This window comes from Sphaerodactylus townsendi, linkage group LG14 (genome assembly GCF_021028975.2).
Source record: "Sphaerodactylus townsendi isolate TG3544 linkage group LG14, MPM_Stown_v2.3, whole genome shotgun sequence".
NCBI classification, from domain to species: Eukaryota; Metazoa; Chordata; class Lepidosauria; order Squamata; family Sphaerodactylidae; genus Sphaerodactylus; species Sphaerodactylus townsendi.
In genome coordinates, this window is record NC_059438.1 from 40,282,721 (window position 1) to 40,301,199 (window position 18,479).

General features: G+C 46.4%; 1 protein-coding gene across 1 annotated transcript in view; it reads left to right on the forward strand.

Annotated features, from left to right (window-relative positions):
• Positions 1-18,479, forward strand: part of CFAP61 (cilia and flagella associated protein 61) — a 172,523-nt gene that overhangs the window by 78,877 nt on the left and 75,167 nt on the right. The window contains exons 19-21 of the mRNA XM_048515371.1: positions 9,639-9,737; positions 11,855-12,023; positions 14,396-14,570. Coding sequence (XP_048371328.1) covers positions 9,639-9,737; positions 11,855-12,023; positions 14,396-14,570 — 443 coding nt within the window. The remainder of the gene's footprint in view (positions 1-9,638; positions 9,738-11,854; positions 12,024-14,395; positions 14,571-18,479) is intronic.

The following is an 18,479-nucleotide window of genomic DNA, read 5'->3' on the forward strand; positions in this document are numbered from 1 at the left end:
CCTCTGTGCTTTCACAATTGCGGAGCTAGTTTATTTTCTTCCACACATACCTTAAACAATGAGGTTTTTCAAGGGAGGCCTTTGTGCTCTAATATAATTTGATTCCCCAAATATTTTTGAGATTTTTCAGGATACCTAAAAATGGCTCCCCAAAATCCCAGAAATACTTGAGATTAACTGCAAATATTGGGGGGCTGTTTTTTCCCCTTTTATCTCTTGTTCATTCCATGTTCCTGTCTCTCCCAGGTGTTTGTATTTTTTAGATAACATTTTGTCAGTTTTAGATTTTATTTTACATAAGACTTTTTTAGAAGAGGCTCATTCCGCACATGCAGAATAATGCACTTTCAAACTGCTTTCAATGCTCTTTGAAGCCGTGCGGAATGGCAAAATCCACTTGCAAACAGTTGTGAAAGTGGTTTGAAAACGCATTATTTTGCGTGTGCGGAAGGGGCCTAAGATTCTGTCAGTTTTAAGCGTGGGGTGTTTTTTTTCAAAGTCTTTACTAGAGTTGCTTTGTGTCTGGTTGTGGGGTTTTTTGTGTGGATTCTCATGCATTATATTGAGATTATTGAGTTTTACGTAGTTGCAGATTCTCAGATTTGACATAGATCCAGATTCTTGAGTTTTACATTGGTTATGCTTAGGAATAGCTTCAAGTGGGGAAGATTCTTGGGTTTCTCGCTGATGTTTTGTTTTCTCCACAGAAAACTATAAAGAACAGCTGGGGGCACCTTGTTCAAAAACCCATAGAATTGGAACTTTTGGTCTAACTAACATCAAATCTTGGGGGTTATTCAAAGGACAGGCACGAGCAGCTCTCCTGCAGTTTTGGTGCTAGTACATTTAAAAACACCCCAGCCCCTCAAAAGATTCCCCATAGGAACTAAGGGAGCTGAAAAATATTGGAGCACCCCCTTCCCCCCAAACCCCCCACAGATATGAATACCATCCCAGTATTGGGAAACCAGGAATATTTATATTTTTCAGCTCCAATATATTCATCTCTCAAAAATACTCTAATTTTTTTTTGCTGTAAATCCCTAATTATTGCAGCATTATATTTTTATATTGATATTTTGGTCCTTTATTTGACATCTGGGGTACCTACAAGAAAACTGCTGCCATCTGATATTTCTTCACGGATATTTGCAATGAGAGATTTAGGTAAACTTCAAAATTTCCCACTTAATTCATTCGTAAACCACAGGAATGTAATTGGGGTAATGCTACCATAAACATCCAGGAAACCTATCAAATTAGAAATCTCAGAAGCAATGGTGTTGAGTTTATACAACTGAAGAGTTTTTTTGATAAGTGTATGCACACAGGATTAGGAGTAAGAAAACTGACAAAATTTAAAGAAATCATAATTCAGAAACATAAGGAACTGTTTTCTGAACTATTTGCAATCTTATGTATAGAAGCCAGTGTTCCAAAACAGTCATTCCAGTTTAAGTGTGGAAAAGTTTTAGAATATGAAATTTCAGAGGGTAAACAGAAATCTTTTTTCCACATGTAGTATCTTTTCTGTTTCTCATCATTTTAGAGAAAATTTATTAAAAATTCTGTATCAGTGCCATTTGTCTAAATTTTGCTAAAATAGCAAAAAATCAGTTGCTTAACATGGATCATTGGCATTTGTCAGTTGCTTAACATGGATCATTGGCATTTGTGGCTAACATTTTTTACTATCATTTATAGAATATTTGAAAGATAGATTAGGTATGACTTTGCTGTGTTCTGCTGAAGTTAACCTGCTAAGCTTCTGTATTCCCAAAGGAATCTTGAACTTGCTAATCATGGCTAGAATTGCCTTTGGGCACTACCAGAAGTTGAAGAAAGGATCATGAGAAGTTTAAAAAATTCCTTTATCCACTTAAATTTAAAAAGAGAAAATGATGTGTTTCGGTTGAATTGGGTGTGGCAATCCTCCCTCATCACATTGTTTAATCAGATAGATTTCTGTTTTTGTAATTTTAAACTTCTCTCGTGATAGTAATGATTAGATTTTTAAAATAGAGCTGGGAATTCAAAGAACCTATATTGATATATCAGTCTTGAGTGCCTTAAAACAAGAAAAGAAACTACTCATCTTCAGGGTGGGAGTGGGAGTGGGAGAAGTGGCTTGATGATGTCCCATTATCAACAAAGTGGACTATGGGTAGGTGGGAATGTGTGGGACAAAGAAAAACAACAGACACAGTATGCATCAGAGGCGTACTGGGGTAAATGGCGCCCGGAGACAAATCACCTCCAGTTGTGCCCCCCCATGGGTGGGGACTCCACCCCATGCTCTGCTCTCCTCTCCTCCCCAAGCCCCACCCCCGGACTCAGTGATTATAAAAGGAAGTCCTGCTGTCTCGTTGTCTTTGAGCACCCTTGACCCCGCCCATGTCGTCATCAACATGGGCAAGGTCAAGGGTGCTTGGCTCCGCCTCTCACTGCTGTCTTCCTGGTCACATGGGGGCCCAATTTTGTGCCCCCCCACCCCGTGCCCAGAAGCGTGGCGCCCAGGGAAAAGTCCCTAGGCAAATACGCCACTGGTGTGCATGAGAGGTAAAGGTTGTTCTGTTCCCCCAGCAAACTAAAATCTGGTTCCTTGCACTTGGCACAACAGAGTGTAAGACCCACAGACAAATAAGCAACAGTTTAAAAAAGGTTTAATAGCACTGAAAGTTTAGGACTCTGATCCTCCCATGAAGTCTAACTAAATAAAGAATACTTGCGATGCTAGAAACGTTTGGAGATGGTTTGAAGAATTTGCAGACACCAACTTTTCATTCAGCTTCTAAGGAAGTCTGCACTGTTGGTGCCGCTTCTGAGATCTTTCAATGTCCTCTGTTAGGTCTCTGTTTCCTTGCAATTCTGTCGAAACTTGATTGCTCAAATACCATGGATCTTTAACACCTTAAACGTCTGAAATATTGCTGTTTCCAGCCTTCCCCAGATTCCTGAACTAAACAGACTGTAAGGCCCCTTCCGCACACGCAAAACAATGCGTTTTCAAACCACTTTCACAATTGTTTGCAAGTGGATTTTGCTATTCCGCACAGCTTCAAAGAGCACTGAAAGCAGTTTGAAAGTGCATTATTTTGCATGTGCGGAATGAGCCTAAAACAGGAACTGCTGACTAATAAGAATGTTATAGTGCTTTGCCTCTAGAGGGCTTCTTAAAGGGACAGGGTCTAACTAAGGTTCCCTCCCACAGAATACCGTACAAAAGGCAGCTAAACCCATTCTAACTAAGGATACTACTGAGGCTTAAATTAGTGAGTGTGTCTCCGGGGACCTGACAAAGGTCATTGCTACACACACCAGGTCATTCTTGACCCATGGGGTGACATCATATCACGACATCTACTAGGCCATTGATGGCGAACCTTTTTGAGACCAAGTGCCCAAACCGCAATCCAAAACCCACTTATTTATTGCCAAGTGCCAACACAGCAAATTTAACCTGAATACTGAGGTTTTCATTTAGAAAAAAAACAGTTGGCTCAGAGGCGTGCATTACTCAGGAGTAAGCTTGGTGGTAGTCAGTGGCTTTGCTTTGAAGCAACCGTGCAACTCTTGCAACGGGTGAATCACAACCCTAGGAGGGTTTACTAGGCCCATTTACTAGGAGGGTTTACAAGCCCCATTGCCAGCAACTGAGCTCACTCCCAGGTAAAGGATCGCGCTTTAATTCTTCACATGAAAATCAGTGGGTGCTTAACAGGATTACCTACACTGCTTCTCCAAAACTAGGTCTTAGATTTAATGCTAATAATCGATTTTATGCTAATAATCGAGCCCAGCAGCCCAGGCCAGCCTAGATGTGGGGGGGGGGGGGCAACTCTGTTTGCGTGTGCCTTCAGAGAGGGCTCTAAGTGCCACCTCTGGCACCCGTGCCATAGGTTCGCCACCACTGTACTAGGCAGACTATATGTACAGGGTGGTTTGCCATGACCTTTCCCGGTCATCTACACTTTACCTCCAGCAAGCTGGGTACTTATTTTTACCGGCCTTGAAAGTATGGGAAGTTGAGTCAACCTTGGGCCAACTCTCTGAATCCAAATTCCTTTGGGATCAAACTCAGGTCATGAGATGAGTTTTGACTGCAGTGCTGCAGCAGACCATTCTGCCCTGGGGGGGGGGGGCAGGGGGGGGGCAGGGAAGCTGGCTCAAAAATCGGCTTCCAGAAAAATATTAGGGTAACAATCGTCTCAAAAGAACTGGGGGAAAACAGGAGGTGGGAGGAGAAAACAATAAAAAGGGAAAACTAAGGTACAAAAATGTATGTGTAAATCAGGGGACAAACTGAAACATGTGGCCCCTTCCGCACACGCAGAATAATGCACTTTCAATCCACTTTCACGATTGTTTGCAAGCGGATTTTGCTATTCCGCACAGTAAAATCCAACTGCAAAGTGGATTGAAAGTGGATTGAAAGTGCATTATTTTGCATGTGCGGAAGGGGCCACAGTGCAGAAGCCAGAACTGATGAAGGGGGGGAGGGGAAGGGAGCCCATGTGGAAAAGCCCTTTAAAAACTGCAGGAATAATCTTACCTTCCTGCCTTGGAATGGAAACCGATTGAGGAGCATTGTTTAAAAACGTTCATGTCCTATTGCGCAAAGAAATACCCGTTTCAGGTTTTGCTGATGCTTGAGAGAACACAAAAGAACCTTGTGATAACAGGGCATTGTCTTAATGGATTGGACAAGGGGGTTATCAAGTGGACATGGGGTTTTGTTTTCCCTTTGTCCTGACAATGGGAAACCATATACTGATATGGCCATTGCCTCCCTGAATTTCAGGACATCTCTGCTTGCAAAAGCAACACCATATAGATCAGTGGTGGCGAACCTATGGCACGGGTGCCAGAGGTGGCACTCAGAGCCCTCTCTGTGGGCACGTGCAAACAGAGTTCATCGGGGAGGGAATTGCCCCCCCACACACACACATATACATATAGGCTGGCCTGGGCCACTGGGGTCAATTATTAGCATTAAACCTAAGACCTAGTTTTGGGGAAGCAGTGTCAGTAACCCTGTTAAGCGCTGTTAAACCCCACTGATTCTCATGCAAAGAACGAAAGCGTGATCCTTTACCTGGGAGTAAGCTCGGTTGCTGGCAATGAGGCTTACTTCTGAGGAAACCCTCCTAGGGTCATGATTCACCCATTCGAAGAGTTGCACGGTTGCTTCAAAGCAAAGGTAATGACTACCACCAAGCTTACTCCTGTGTAACGCATACCTCGGAGCCAACCGTTTTTTCTACACTAAAACCTCAGTATTCAGGTTAAATTGGCACTTTGCAATAAATAAGTGGGTTTTGGGTTGCAATTTGGGCACTCGGTCTCAAAAAGGTTCGCCATCACTGATGTAGATTGTTCCAGGTGCTTCTAGATGGGGAAGAAGCTGATGCGTAACTTCTCCGGGAAAAGGCATTTGGACGGATACATCCTGTCTTCCTTTTACAAGGTGGACTTAGGCTGAAAAAGTATGCCCATTAAACTAACAAAGCATTCATGCTGCTCCATCAACTGTGAATGGCGCAGGCCCATTTGAATTGCCAGCTACCCTCCCCTCTCCGGTAAATACGGGGGCTGATGATTGATTGAGAAAGGGCTCGGCTTCCTCTTCCGTGTTTATGGCAGGAACGCCTGGCTGTCGAAACGCACGCACCCTATTCACAGCGGGCAATTCTTTCCATTCTAATGTGGATACTTTTCAAGCTGTTGTTTAGAACAATCGGTTTCTCCCCTTTCCTTCCTTTCGGCCTCGTTCAGCTGTCTAAAAAGGGCTTAAAAATTGCCTGCCTCCCCAGCCCCCGTGCGATAGCGCAGCTACAAGTCCTGTTATCTGGGGGACCACAATATCCTGCACAGCTGTCTTGTTTGGCAGTGGCGCGTATGCTGCTCGCTGTTTAATTAGGCTTTTTATCTTTACATTTGTCTGAGAATGTCATGAGCCTTCTATGTTGCCTGCTGCTAATGAGCCGACTAATTAAATAGTTAGTGCCTACTTGCTGATCACCGGGCTAACATGTAATGAATGTTTTAGTAATTGTTATTGTTTTATTCTATCTGCCTTTTGCAACGTGAATTGGCTGGAATATATGTCCTCTTCCCCCCTCCCCCCCCCGACTGCCCCATATGGGTGGAAAATAATGCCCAAGCGGAACTGTGTGTTACTGGAACGGCAGCGTCATTTGGAACAAATGGAGAAGATCGGTGTTCGGGCTGAGATAAATAGGGCATGTCCTGTCTTGCCCTGTTAAAATCCCAGTGATCCTGGATGGTGTCTGCACAGATGTGAGACAGAGGAAGAAAAAGCTTAGAGCAGCAGCATAGGCTAGTAGTGTTATGGGGTGGCTCCAGGCCAACTCCAACTGCAATTTCAGCTTTTAAAACCTGTTACAGGTGATAGGAGTATATTTTAAAAACATGAGCTAAATACTCCCTGAGTCAGGATCTCCATGAATCACCAGTCCACGTCTGCATCAGTGCAGGAGGCCCTTCATAGCATGTGTCCTTTGGCATGTGCAACATCGCCTAAGCCAGGGGTCAGTAGCCTTTAACACCCAAAGAGCCATGGGGGCATGGCCCTGCCTCCCCAAGCCCCGCCTCCAGCCTGCAAGCCAGCCATGCAAGCTGACGGACAGAATAAGTTGCAGGGGCGGCTGCACTTACGAAGGACGCCCCCAGCAGGGCAGGTGACAGCAGGCGCCAGACAAGAGAAGGAGGGGAAAGGATGCAGGAGGGAGGGAGGGAGAAGAAGAAGAAGAAGAGGAGGAGAAGGAGGAGGAGGAGGAGTTTGGATTTATATACCCCCCTTTCTCTCCTGCAGGAGACTCAAAGGAGCTTACAATCTCCTTGCCCTTCCCCCCTCACAACAAACACCCTGTGAGGTAGGTGGGGCTGAGAGAGATCCGAGAAGCTGTGACTAGCCCAAGGTCACCCAGCTGGCGTGTGTGGGAGTGCACAGGCTAATCTGAATTCCCCAGATAAGCCTCCACAGTTCAGGCGGCAGAGCGGGGAATCAAACCCGGTTCCTCCAGATTAGATAGACGAGCTCTTAACCTCCTACGCCACTGCGGAGGGAGGGAGGGAGGGGTGGGGAAGGAGGCATGCTCGCTAAGTCCCAAGTGCAACTTGCCGTCGTTGGTGTCACCACTGTCGTCTATCCCGCCCAAGCAGGCGGCAAGTTGTTTCCTTTCCCCTCCTCCCCAGGCACCAGACGAGGGAGCTGCAGTACGAGGACGAAAGAGCCGTGTGCGGCTCCAGAGACGCTGGTTGCTGACCCCTGGCCTAAGCGAATGAGGAAACTCAGGACTAGCTCAGTATATCCAGTTTGAGTGTTTGGACACGTGGGCGTTTGGACACAATGGGATGATTCTCCCCACCGCCCCCACCTGTGCTCCTGCGTGGAGGACCGTGTACTGATGCTTTTATGCTCGGAGGTCCTTTGGATTCCAAGCACGCATGTTACCTACACCTGCATGTGCAGAGAAATGCACCATGTGTGGCACAATAGAATGCGTCTTTGCACGAGGTTGTGGCCTTCCGGGCCACCACACAGACACTCAACCTTTAGATTAGATCTACTGGTAAGTGTCAACATTGCCTGACCTTTCCTACTTGTTTCCCAACCGTTACCAAGGTTAACACTCCCAACCTTTTCTATAGTAGCACGTTTTTGAGTACTGCAAAAAAAAAAACACGTAAGTTTTTGTTCTTTTGCAGCAGGCCCATCTTTTTTTTTTTTAAAAAAAAAAGTTCATTCTTGACATCTGACTAATTTGTCAATAATGGAAAAAACATATGAGAGACCGGTCTTTTCAACTCTCGTGTCTCTTTTGTCGTGCCCCCCTGCAAACAGGCGCCGTGACCCTTTTTATTTTGAGCACAAGGATGCTGAGACCTCCTTTGTAGCCGTCCTCCAGAACCAGGCGATGAAACTCAATACCTTTTACTTATTTCCCTGGATACTCTAATCCCTCCTGCTTTACAAGTATCTCTGAAGCTGTTCTTCCCCCTTTTTGTATCCACAGCAACATGAATCCCAGCTGGAATTATTTGCTTCGATAATGCAGGTGCACTTATTTAATGCTTTGTTGGGTTGAGCTCTTAACTTGAAGCCTTTTTTCTCTCTCTCTCCAACCTGCCCTTTGCTTATCAGCATATGTTCGCCATTCTTTGTGAACATTAAGGGCAGAAGCATTTCTGTTTGCCTAAACGCAGCTCTTCTTTTTCTCCCTTTCCCAGTGATCAGAAACGAATTTGGATGGATAGTGAGGCGCTGACAGCCACGATGCATGAATCCCCGCTGCACTGGCATTGAATTTAATTCCCAAAACAAAACAATTGCGTTGTTGTATTCACAAACTGTGTGCCAGGCCCAATTTTGTGTCATGGGGAAACCGTAAATTTGCCCCCTCCCCTCCAACAAATAAAATGACTTCCCTGTGAAATAGTTCCTCTATGCTAGGGGTGGCCAACCTGTGGTGCTCCAGATGTTGCCCTCCAGTCCTCTCTGGACTGGACTGTAAGACCAGAAACCCAAATGGTGGACAAGCATGAAGAACTCATGACTAGGTTCAGTCCTAAGCAGGTCACATACAAGCTACAAGGGTCAGTGCTGTCAGTCACAGACCAGGAAAGGGATTTGGGCGTCTTAGTTGATAGTTCCATGGGAATGTCAACTCAATGCATGGCAGCTGTGAAAAAGGCAAACTCTATGCTGGGGATCATTAGGAAAGGAATTGAGAATAAAACTGCAAAGATTGTCATGCCCTTATATAAAGCAGTGGTGCGATCGCACTTGGAGTACTGTGTCCAGTTCTGGTCACCGCATCTCAAAAAGGATATTGAAGAGATAGAAAAAGTGCAGAGAAGGGCAACGAGGATGATTGAGGGACTGGAGCACCTTCCTTATGAGGAGAGGCTGCAGCGTTTGGGACTCTTTAGTTTGGAGAGGAGATGTCTGAGGGGGGATATGATTGAAGTCTATAAAATTATGCATGGGGTAGAAAATGTTGACAGAGAGGAATTTGTCTCTCTTTCTCACAATACTAGAACCAGGGGGCATTCATTGAAAATGCTGGGGGGAAGAATTAGGACTAATAAAAGGAAACACTTCTTCACACAACGTGTGATTGGTGTTTGAAATATGCTGCCACAGGAGGTGGTGATGGCCACTCACCTGGATAGCTTTAAAAGGGGCTTGGACAGATTTATGGAGGAGAAGTCGATTTATGGCTACCAATCTTGATCCTCCTTGATCTCAGATTGCAAATGCCTTAGCAGACCAGGTGCTCAGGAGCAGCAGCAGCAGCAGAAGGCCATTGCTTTCACATCCGGCGTGTGAGCTCCCAAAGGCACCTGGTGGGCCACTGCGAGTAGCAGAATGCTGGACTAGATGGACTCTGGTCTGATCCAGCTGGCTTGTTCTTATGTTCTTATGTCAGAATCCTACTTGTGTTTGACCTTCAAATCAGATTGGGATGACACTGACTGACGTTTGCCCCCAGCAAAGTGTTCTGAGCATTGCACTTCCAGTCACTTATGCATACTAAGCATGAACCTAAGCAAAGCTCGAGAAAGTGTATGTGTGTTGATTTGGTTTTTGTTTTCTTCTTTTCCTCCTCCAGTCCACACTTGAAGTTTAATAACCTTACTTTGATTTCAACACATGGACTTCCTGGGAAATGTATGTTGGAGAAACAGCATAAGCAGTTTTTAATCAACAGGTATGTTTTAAGTCATTTTCAGTTGGCTGGTACCCAAAGTAAGGCCTGGTGCCCTTCGACTCTAGAGCTGTCCCCTGCCACTCCCACCCCCCAGCAGTGAGCTTGGTTTCATCCCATGCAGACTTTCCAATTTAAACTGAGGCCTTTTCCAAATCCAAATCCAAAACCTTTATTAGGCATAAAACCAGAGTGTGTCATGAGTTCCAAATACAATAAGAAGATCATTATTGCACAACTTGCAGTACACAGAGTAAAAATGTAGCAACAGCTTCAGAGATTTCAGCATTAGAGTTATTTAGAAGCTTAGCCATTTTTATCTTATCAGAAAGGAGCATAAATCCTGTTGGTAATACAGTTCTCAAATCAGTTCTGATGTTGTTGTATTTTGAACAGTGAAGCAGAATATGAGAAAGTGAATCAGTTGTATCAGGACAGAATCGACAGCAACGCTCATTTTGTGGGCTATTAGAGAAGCGACCTTGAAGATGTACTGACGGAAAAGAGTTACACCTTGCTCTGAGGCCTTTTCTCTTTTGACCTTCAAATCAGATTGGGATGACACCGACTGAAGTTTATTCCCCTGGGCTTTTTAGAATAAATAGCTACAACTGGAACCAAAGTGCACATGGGTTCAGTTTGGCAATCCTGATGGTTCCGTCACACAGGGTACGGGAGCAGACCACGCTGTTCTTTCACACCCATTGTCTGTGTGGCTCACAAGGCTACTGGATATTTATGTGGGAGCAAGGGGCAGAGCGAGGGGGTACTGCGTCCGGGGGTGCATGGGCTCTGCGCCCCTGCCATGGCAGCGCCCGCTCCCACCCTGCCCCCAGAATGCCCCTCCATTCCCCCTACCCCAGGGCACACCCGGGGCATTTTGCCCCCCCCCCCATCCCATGGGCGCTACGCCACTGTTTGGGAGTAAAGCATTTGAGTAGGCTGTACACATAAGCCCAGAGAATTCGATTCCTGGGGTTTCTCTGGAATCCTGATCATGCTGTTTAGATCTCCACACAGGGCCAAGTCTCCAGTGGAACCACTCTTTCTGTTTTGGATATTTGGAGAAAATCAGGAGAAGGTATCATCCATATTGGGCCATAGTTAAAAATTAATACTAGTCTTCCTTGTGTTTTTCAAAAAATGGAGATTAACATTAACATCATGTACTTTAATAGGCTTTACCAGAGTTGGTAAAGTTGGCCAGTGGTCGAATGTGAAGTGGACACACAAAGTCAACTTGTACCTGGCATGCCCAATTGCCTGCAGTTCTCTGCATGTTTACAACAGGTGGCTTCATTTCACACGCTTGTGTTTTAAGCTACACAGTAAAGTGCATTGAAAATCGATAATGTAAAATATTCAAAACACCAAACACTCAAATCTAGTTTGTGTTGACTGCTCGTTTCTTTACTTCAGACTGTTACAAACTGCACTGCAAACTTGACCATTTCTGTGGCCAATGCAGTTGCTGCATAAAGAAGAAGAAGAAGAGGAAGAAGAAGAAGAAGAAGAGGAGGAGGAGGAGGAGGAGGAGGAGGAGGAGGAGGAGCAGGAGGAGTTTGGATTTATATCCCCCCTTTCTCTCCTGCAGGAGACTCAAAGGGGCTTAAAATCTCCTTGCCCTTCCCCCCTCACAACAAACACCCTGTGAGGTGGATGGGGCTCAGAGAGCTCCCAGAAGCTGTGACTAGCCCAAGGTCACCCAGCTGGCGTGTGTGGGAGTGCCCAGGCTAATCTGAATTCCCCAGATAAGCCTTCACAGCTCAGTTGGCAGAGCTGGGAATCAAACCCGGTTCCTCCAGATTAGATATACGAGCTCTTAACCTCCTACACCACTGCTGCTCTGAACAATAAAGTATTGTTCAGCCTTCAGATGCATTTTTACTAGCTTAGGTATATATTTTACCTTGTGATCAGTGCAAAGCAAATTGTTTTTTCTTTTAATAGAAAATGCTTGGTTTAAAGGTATTTCATACTAAAGAATCTCTCACTGTGGGCCTGCGTTGGCTGTCCTTGCAGTGAATTCCCGATCCGTTCGGGCCTTCAGCCAGGTGACTGGATGTCTAATTAAGACTTTGCCGTCAGCTGCTAAAATGCCGCTTGTTCTCTCTTGGCAGCCATTGTTTTAATGATGATGATTATGCGCTGATGTCACTTTGTTCCTGGGTTAAAGTCGTGGTCGGGAAAATGACAGGCATCGACAGATGCGCGAAGCACGTCACCATTTCCGAGGGAGGGAAAGTGCCGTACGATCATCTCATTCTCTGCACTGGACAGCAGTATCAGGTGAGACTGATCCGTGAATGAAAGGAAATAAATATATATTTCGCTTTTGGAATGATAGAAGGGCAGGAGGTTGCTGGGGAAATTGTCACCTAGCGAAAGAACTTCTGGACGGCCTTAAGCAGAGGCTCTCATCTGTCAAGAAACTTGTGGTTTTCCATACAGCTATCTTGGAGTGAGGCTTGTCATTGCTGGACAGGCAGGCTGGGAGAGGTGAAGCGCTGCAGTTACTGGGCAGGCAAGACAGACACCAGCAAACTGATATCAGCCGGGCATCGTGAACCAAAAATTTCTTGAGTCAGCTCCTCCTGGTTTGGTTCCTTTTGTCATGACCCAGTGATGCAGCAGCAGCAGCAGCATCTTCTGAAGCCAACTGGCATCCCCCTCTTCTGGCAATTAGCCTCAGTTAGGCAGAGAGTAAGATCGAACCCACACTTGAAATTTGCACGCAGATCCAAACCTGTTCGTTGTGAAACCGGGTCCTCTTCATCAGAGTTTCTCCCTCCCCACCACAGCGAGCACACAATAGACACACCCGGTCGCAGAACTCTTAGCAATCCCCACTACCAGGCGAGCTCGCTTCGCCGGTCTCCCCTGATTGGCTGGCGTGCCTTGATGGGGTGGGGCCTTCTCCCACTGCGGAAATGTACATTGTAGGGGCACAATTAAAAAAAACAGCATGTAAAAGTTTAACGTTTGACTGTTTAACTGTGCAAACAGTTAATCATCACCTGTGTAAACCATTAATTATTCAAAGTTACACGTTTGACTGTTTAACATTTGCGTCTTCTTCTGCTGGCTGATTGCAAAAGCGGAAATGAAACCAAGGAAAGGCTGTGCGCGCATTGCAGCGCTGATTGGTTGCCCGAATTTCGCATCACACTCCAGGGCAGGAAACGAGTCAGGGTTTCAACCCTCATCCCTCCCCTCGGATCAGCTCTGAACCGTGTTAATGGGGTGTATGCCACTTGCAACCAGGTCCTGCCGGAACTCAGATAAAAGGGGAGAATGAGCACCAGAAACGAAATCTGCCATGCAAGCCATGGGGAGGTAGTCCCTCAAACCTGGTTAGTTTGTGTTCTGAAACCTGGCTAAGATGGTAGTGGGGATTCGACCTAAGATACTTGGGTCTGGCAGCCAGAGTCCCCACTTGGAATACTTGCTGCTCTCTCCACCTTAGGTCCCAACCTGTAGTTTGAGGTCAGTAACGTTATCCTATCTTCTGGGCCCATTGTAAAGATTTTTGGCAGGGCTTTCCCATGCACACTTGGCCAGAAGCCCCACTGGCAGGGCGGAGCAAGGGGGAACTGCGCCCGCGTGTGTCCCTGCCATGCCCCCACCTACCTCGCCCCCAGAACGCACCCAGCTGACATGTGTTGGAGTGCACAAACTAATCTCGTTCACCAGATAAGCCTCCACAAGCGGCAGAGCAGGGAATCAAACCCGATTAGAGTGCACCTGCTCTCCAAATTAGAGTGCACCTGCTCTTAACCTGTACACCACGCTGGCTCTCTTAGAAATATGCTGTGTAATAGCAAAGTATTAGATTCTGGCTGTGAATTCATTTTCTCTCGGACTGTAATTCCCTGGTCCACCGTCTGCTCTCTGACACCCATTCCAACCCCTGGTTTTCCATAATTGAAGAAAAATGGCCTCTATTGGACTGTCAGTGGATTCACTTTGCCCTTTGTCCTATTCAGAAGCTTATAAAAAATTAAAAGGTCAACTATTGGATAGAGAGTTCTCTACCCTAATCACCGCAGCCAAGAAAAACATGCTCCCCCCTGTATTTTTCTCTCCCATTTGAATGGGGCCACTTGGCACACTACCTGTATTGCTTAATAAACCCTGTTCAAAGGAGAGCCATAACGCTCGCCAGGTTTAATGTTATGTCTTCTGCCTTGTTACATGGCAGATTTAATAAGCAAGAAAAGGCTAAAAGATTGTGCCCATGTAACGATGGCTCAGTTGAATCTCTGGCCCACCAATTACTTCACTGTCTCAGTTTCAAGGAAATCAGATCCAAGTATGTGAATCTGACTCCTTTACATTTACCCCATCTCCCCGATTTAATTAGATTACACTACTTGTTGGACAACCCTGATCCTTCTTTCTGTATGATAGTGGCAGACTTTCTCCTGGAAATTACTAAATGCCAGTAGATTTCCTTCGTCCTAACATGTATATCCTGTATTGTATATGCTTTTTAATCCGTTTTTTATTATTGTTGTACTGTTGTCTATGCCAATAAAGGCTTGCTTCATTTCAATAGCAAAGTATTCTTATTTCCTTAACAAGTGAGTTTACAGCGAATGCCATCCGTCATGTCAATTTAACTGATCTGCTACTATTAACCTCTGGTCCTCTTACTACAGGTCCCGTGTCCCACTGGTGCAGATATCCGAAAACTGCCCACCAACAGAGAGGTCATCCAAAATCGCCAACAGAAATACACTGGCGTGGTCCCTTCCAATCTGTTCATTCTTTCGGATGAGGAAGACTGCTTATTGGCAATGAAGTGGGTGAAAGAAAATCTTATTGGTGTCTCAGGTAAGATTATTATACTCACTTCTGTGTTGGGCGGACAGGAGAGGAGATTGATGTACTTTTTGGCATAGCGTGTCTCCATTTCCGGCATATAATTATAGCCTAATTAATGCTCACAAGACGTTTTATTTGCTGGGATTTTGTTTTACGGATTAATTTGCAACTCCCTGTCAATTTTGGTGACCTTTTTATTTTTTGATTTTTTTACTTGGAATGAAGGCTGGAGATATTAATTATCTATCATTATTTCATGACGTGAATAAAAGCCCTAACAGCAGAGTCTGGCTACAATCATTAATTAACAAATTAGATGATAATTTTGTGGGTAAATGTGTTTTGCACTTTCTAGACAAAATTTCGGAAATGGAAAACACTGGCAAAAATAAATCTCCGGACTACCATGCCCACATGAAAATGCCTGCTAAAAAAAAACATTGGGCTCAATCCGGAGATCCTCTTGCCCCAAAAAGTGTTGTATGGGTCTAGCATCATGCACAATAAATTGATGTTGGTAGGCACATTCACCTCTGTAACAAAATCTACTAGATTTGGAAGGTGGTGCTGTACAAGATCCAGGGCAAAGCACAATGTATGTAGTGGTGTAGTGCAGCAGTGGTGTAGTGGTTAAGGGCAGGTGCACTCTAATCTGGAGAACCGGGTGATTCCCAGCTCTGCCACTTGAGCTGTGGAGCCTTATCTGGTGAACTCAATTAGCTTGTGCACTCCAACACATGCCAGCTGGGTGACCTTGGGCTAGTCACAGCTTTTCAGAGCTCTCTCAGCCCCACCTACCTCACAGGGTGTTTGTTGTGAGGGGGGGAAGGGAAAGGAGTTTGTAAGCCCCTTTGGGTTTCCTTACAGGAGAGAAAGGGGGATATAAATCCAACTCTTCTTCTTCCTCCTCTCCTTCCTCCTCCTCCTCCTCCTCCTCCTCCTTTGATATCATCCTGTGCACCAGAAAGCCATTTGGATATTCAGTAAATAACTCCCTGACCCAGTGACTCATGATTTCCTTCCTAGAAGAAGAAGAGTTGGTTTTCAGACCCCACCTTTAAGGAGTCTCAAAGAAGCTTATCACCTCTCCTTCCCCTCCTCACAACAGACATCTTGTGGGGTCGGTGGGGCTGAGAGATTTTCAAGAGAACTGTGACTAGCCCAGGTCACCCAGCAGGCTTCTTGTGGAAGAGTGGAGATACAAACCCAATTGATCGGGAGCAACAGCCGCAGAAGGCCATTGCGTTCACATCCTGCATGTGAGCTCCCAAAGGCACCTGGTGGGCCACTGCGAGTGGCAGAGAGCTGGACTAGATGGACTTTGGTCTGATCCAGCTGGCTTGTTCTTATGTTCTTATGTTCTAATTCTCCAGATTAGAGCGGCCAGTGAGAAGGGAATGTTTAGTTCCCTCACTGTGTCCAGTGAGAAGGGAATGTTTAGTCTAAACATTCCCTTCTCACTGGACACAGTGTATAACAGACTTCTTCTAAGTTCACAGCGGGGTGTTTGTGGGTTATAAAACAAATGACTTACGCTGTTAAGCCCAGCAAAAATTGGGTGGTGGGAACAGTAAGCAAAGGATGCTTTCCTATAGGGCAGTGGTGGTGAACCTTTGGCACTCCAGATGTTATGGACTACAATTCCCATCAGCCCCGCCAGCTTGGCCAATTAGCCATGCTGAAAGGGCCTGATGGGAATTGTAGTTTATAACATCTGGAATGCCAAAGGTTCACCACCACAGCTATAGGGCTTTCAAGGCAAGAGATGGAGAGAGGTGGTGTAAAGGTTTCAATGGTGTTGATGGTAAGGGCAGCCGCCTAACCTTGAGTACATTCCACAGCCCGGGCGATGGGTTAAAGCTCTTCATCGGCGGAGACCTTTATCTCTGGCGCTGAGATGAAGTCTCCGCTCCCATGGGAAGCCGAGGGGATAATAATAGAGTTATAACCTGTGCTTCTGGCGGAAGCGTCATTCCTGCCACTCGCGCAGGTAATTTGAGCTTTCTTAAGATGTCTGAATAAACGGCCTTTTTCACCAAAGAGCCTTTTTTTATTTCTGCTTCTAAGCGGAATTCTTACATTGTGGCAGGAATGCTAATTCATCTATATCCCTAGTAAGTGGACTCCTGGTGTTCTCCGCATTTTGGAGAGGTAGTCGAATATTACTGGGTGAAGCTAAAAGCGCGTAGCTCCCCCAAAGAGGGTCTTCACCTTCCCTTCTGGATCTGGAGGAACCGGCGGGAGAACGGGTCTCGCTGGTGACTCTTTCCCGCCCTCGAGATCAGCGTTAACGAAGTCTTCCTTTACCATTCGCTGGAACGGAGGGACGGACGACGAATCATGGGGACTCTACATGGGGATGTCGCTTTGGGGCGCCAGTTCGGATCGAAACTGTTCGTGATCGGATCTCTACTGATGCATTACATAAACCTCAGATGCAACCTGTTTCATGGAGGAGATGGGCCTGACCACCTTTCATGCGCAACTCCAGGAGTCCATTGAACGATTCCTGGACTCAGATATTTTGGGTGATGTTCCTAAAGAACCACCGCGGGTAATAAAGATCAAATTGGGCCCGTCAAGGCTATCACTCTGGACTAAAACCTGGATTGGGAGGGGTGTCCTCAGACGCTCCTCGAATCGGGACCCCTGATCCCGGTCATCAGCTGCTGCACTCCCAGGGAGCCGGTGGCTACGTGTAGTCTCCGCCGATGTCTCGCTTCCAGATCTACCTGGCAGTCCAAGAAAAGCCTGCACTCCCAGCCGGTTTGATTCGCCCCCTCTCCCATCTAAAGAGAACTGTATGAGGAAGTGGGCCACATCAAGCGCAGATGCCCAAGAAGCATGGACCCGTGAACGCCAGCTATGGGAGTGAGGAACGGCACAAAGGCTGCAAGAGAGCGGCATGTTCCGCAGAGGGACCGAACAGCAACGCGAAAGAAGTTCCAACTCGAAGTTGACCGTAAGCAAAGATGCGCCCTTAACGGACAATATGCGCAGAATCTGTCAAGCTCATGATAAGGTCCTGGTAACACTCCAGGACTGGATTTACAGCGCAACGCCAAAGCTGCCCAGGCCTTTGGCGCACGCAAAGTGAGCTTACTGCAGCTAGCTGCAAACGGGACTAATCTGAATTAAATTGAACGTAGAAAGCAGCTCCTGCATGCGCATAATTGTGATGCATTGACCTGCTAGCAGAGAGTATTGAGCTGGCGCGCGGGAGAGGAACTGGAGGAGCAGCAGCAGACCAGGAAGCCCCAAGTTGGGAGTCTATGCTGTTACCGAAACTGCCGGAACCAGAGGTAACGTGGCTGGGTCCTGCTACTCAAACCAGCTGCACCGCATTGATACCGCCCCGATTCGCTCCCCAGTAAATCACAGTTCGCTAACCCGCTTGCTCAACTCCGCGTAAATCACGCTCTTCTGCCGGGCGCTTAAGAGCCGTGGAAAGGTGCTACTATAGGCCCCATACCTGCCCGCTTTTTGATGTGGGACCGCTTCCAAGCTTTCCCTACTTCATTTTGCAACCTCGATGCCCATACATGGAGGGACTATGATGATCTATAAACCGTCTGAGCTGGTGTAATACGGACATCGGGCTCAGTCCTGATGGGGCAGCAGCCGACTGGTTTGTTGACCCTTTTTGATTTGGTAAGATGAAGACTCTCGCGACGGGTGCCCGTGAGATTCCTCCAGTCTTTAAGAGCGCCAGCTTCCAAGATCCGGAAAGCCGAAATGAGGCTATCCGCGACCATCAAAATCTATTCAGCAGGGCAACCGGTTCGCTTTTGCAGAATTTGCTCCTCGCGTGAATTTCCGCGTGGCGGCGGCTGCTCCCCACTCTCCTGAGTGGCCTGAACGCGATGAAATGCGTAATATCTCTCAGATGTTGCTGATCTGCAAGCTGCGGAAACGGTG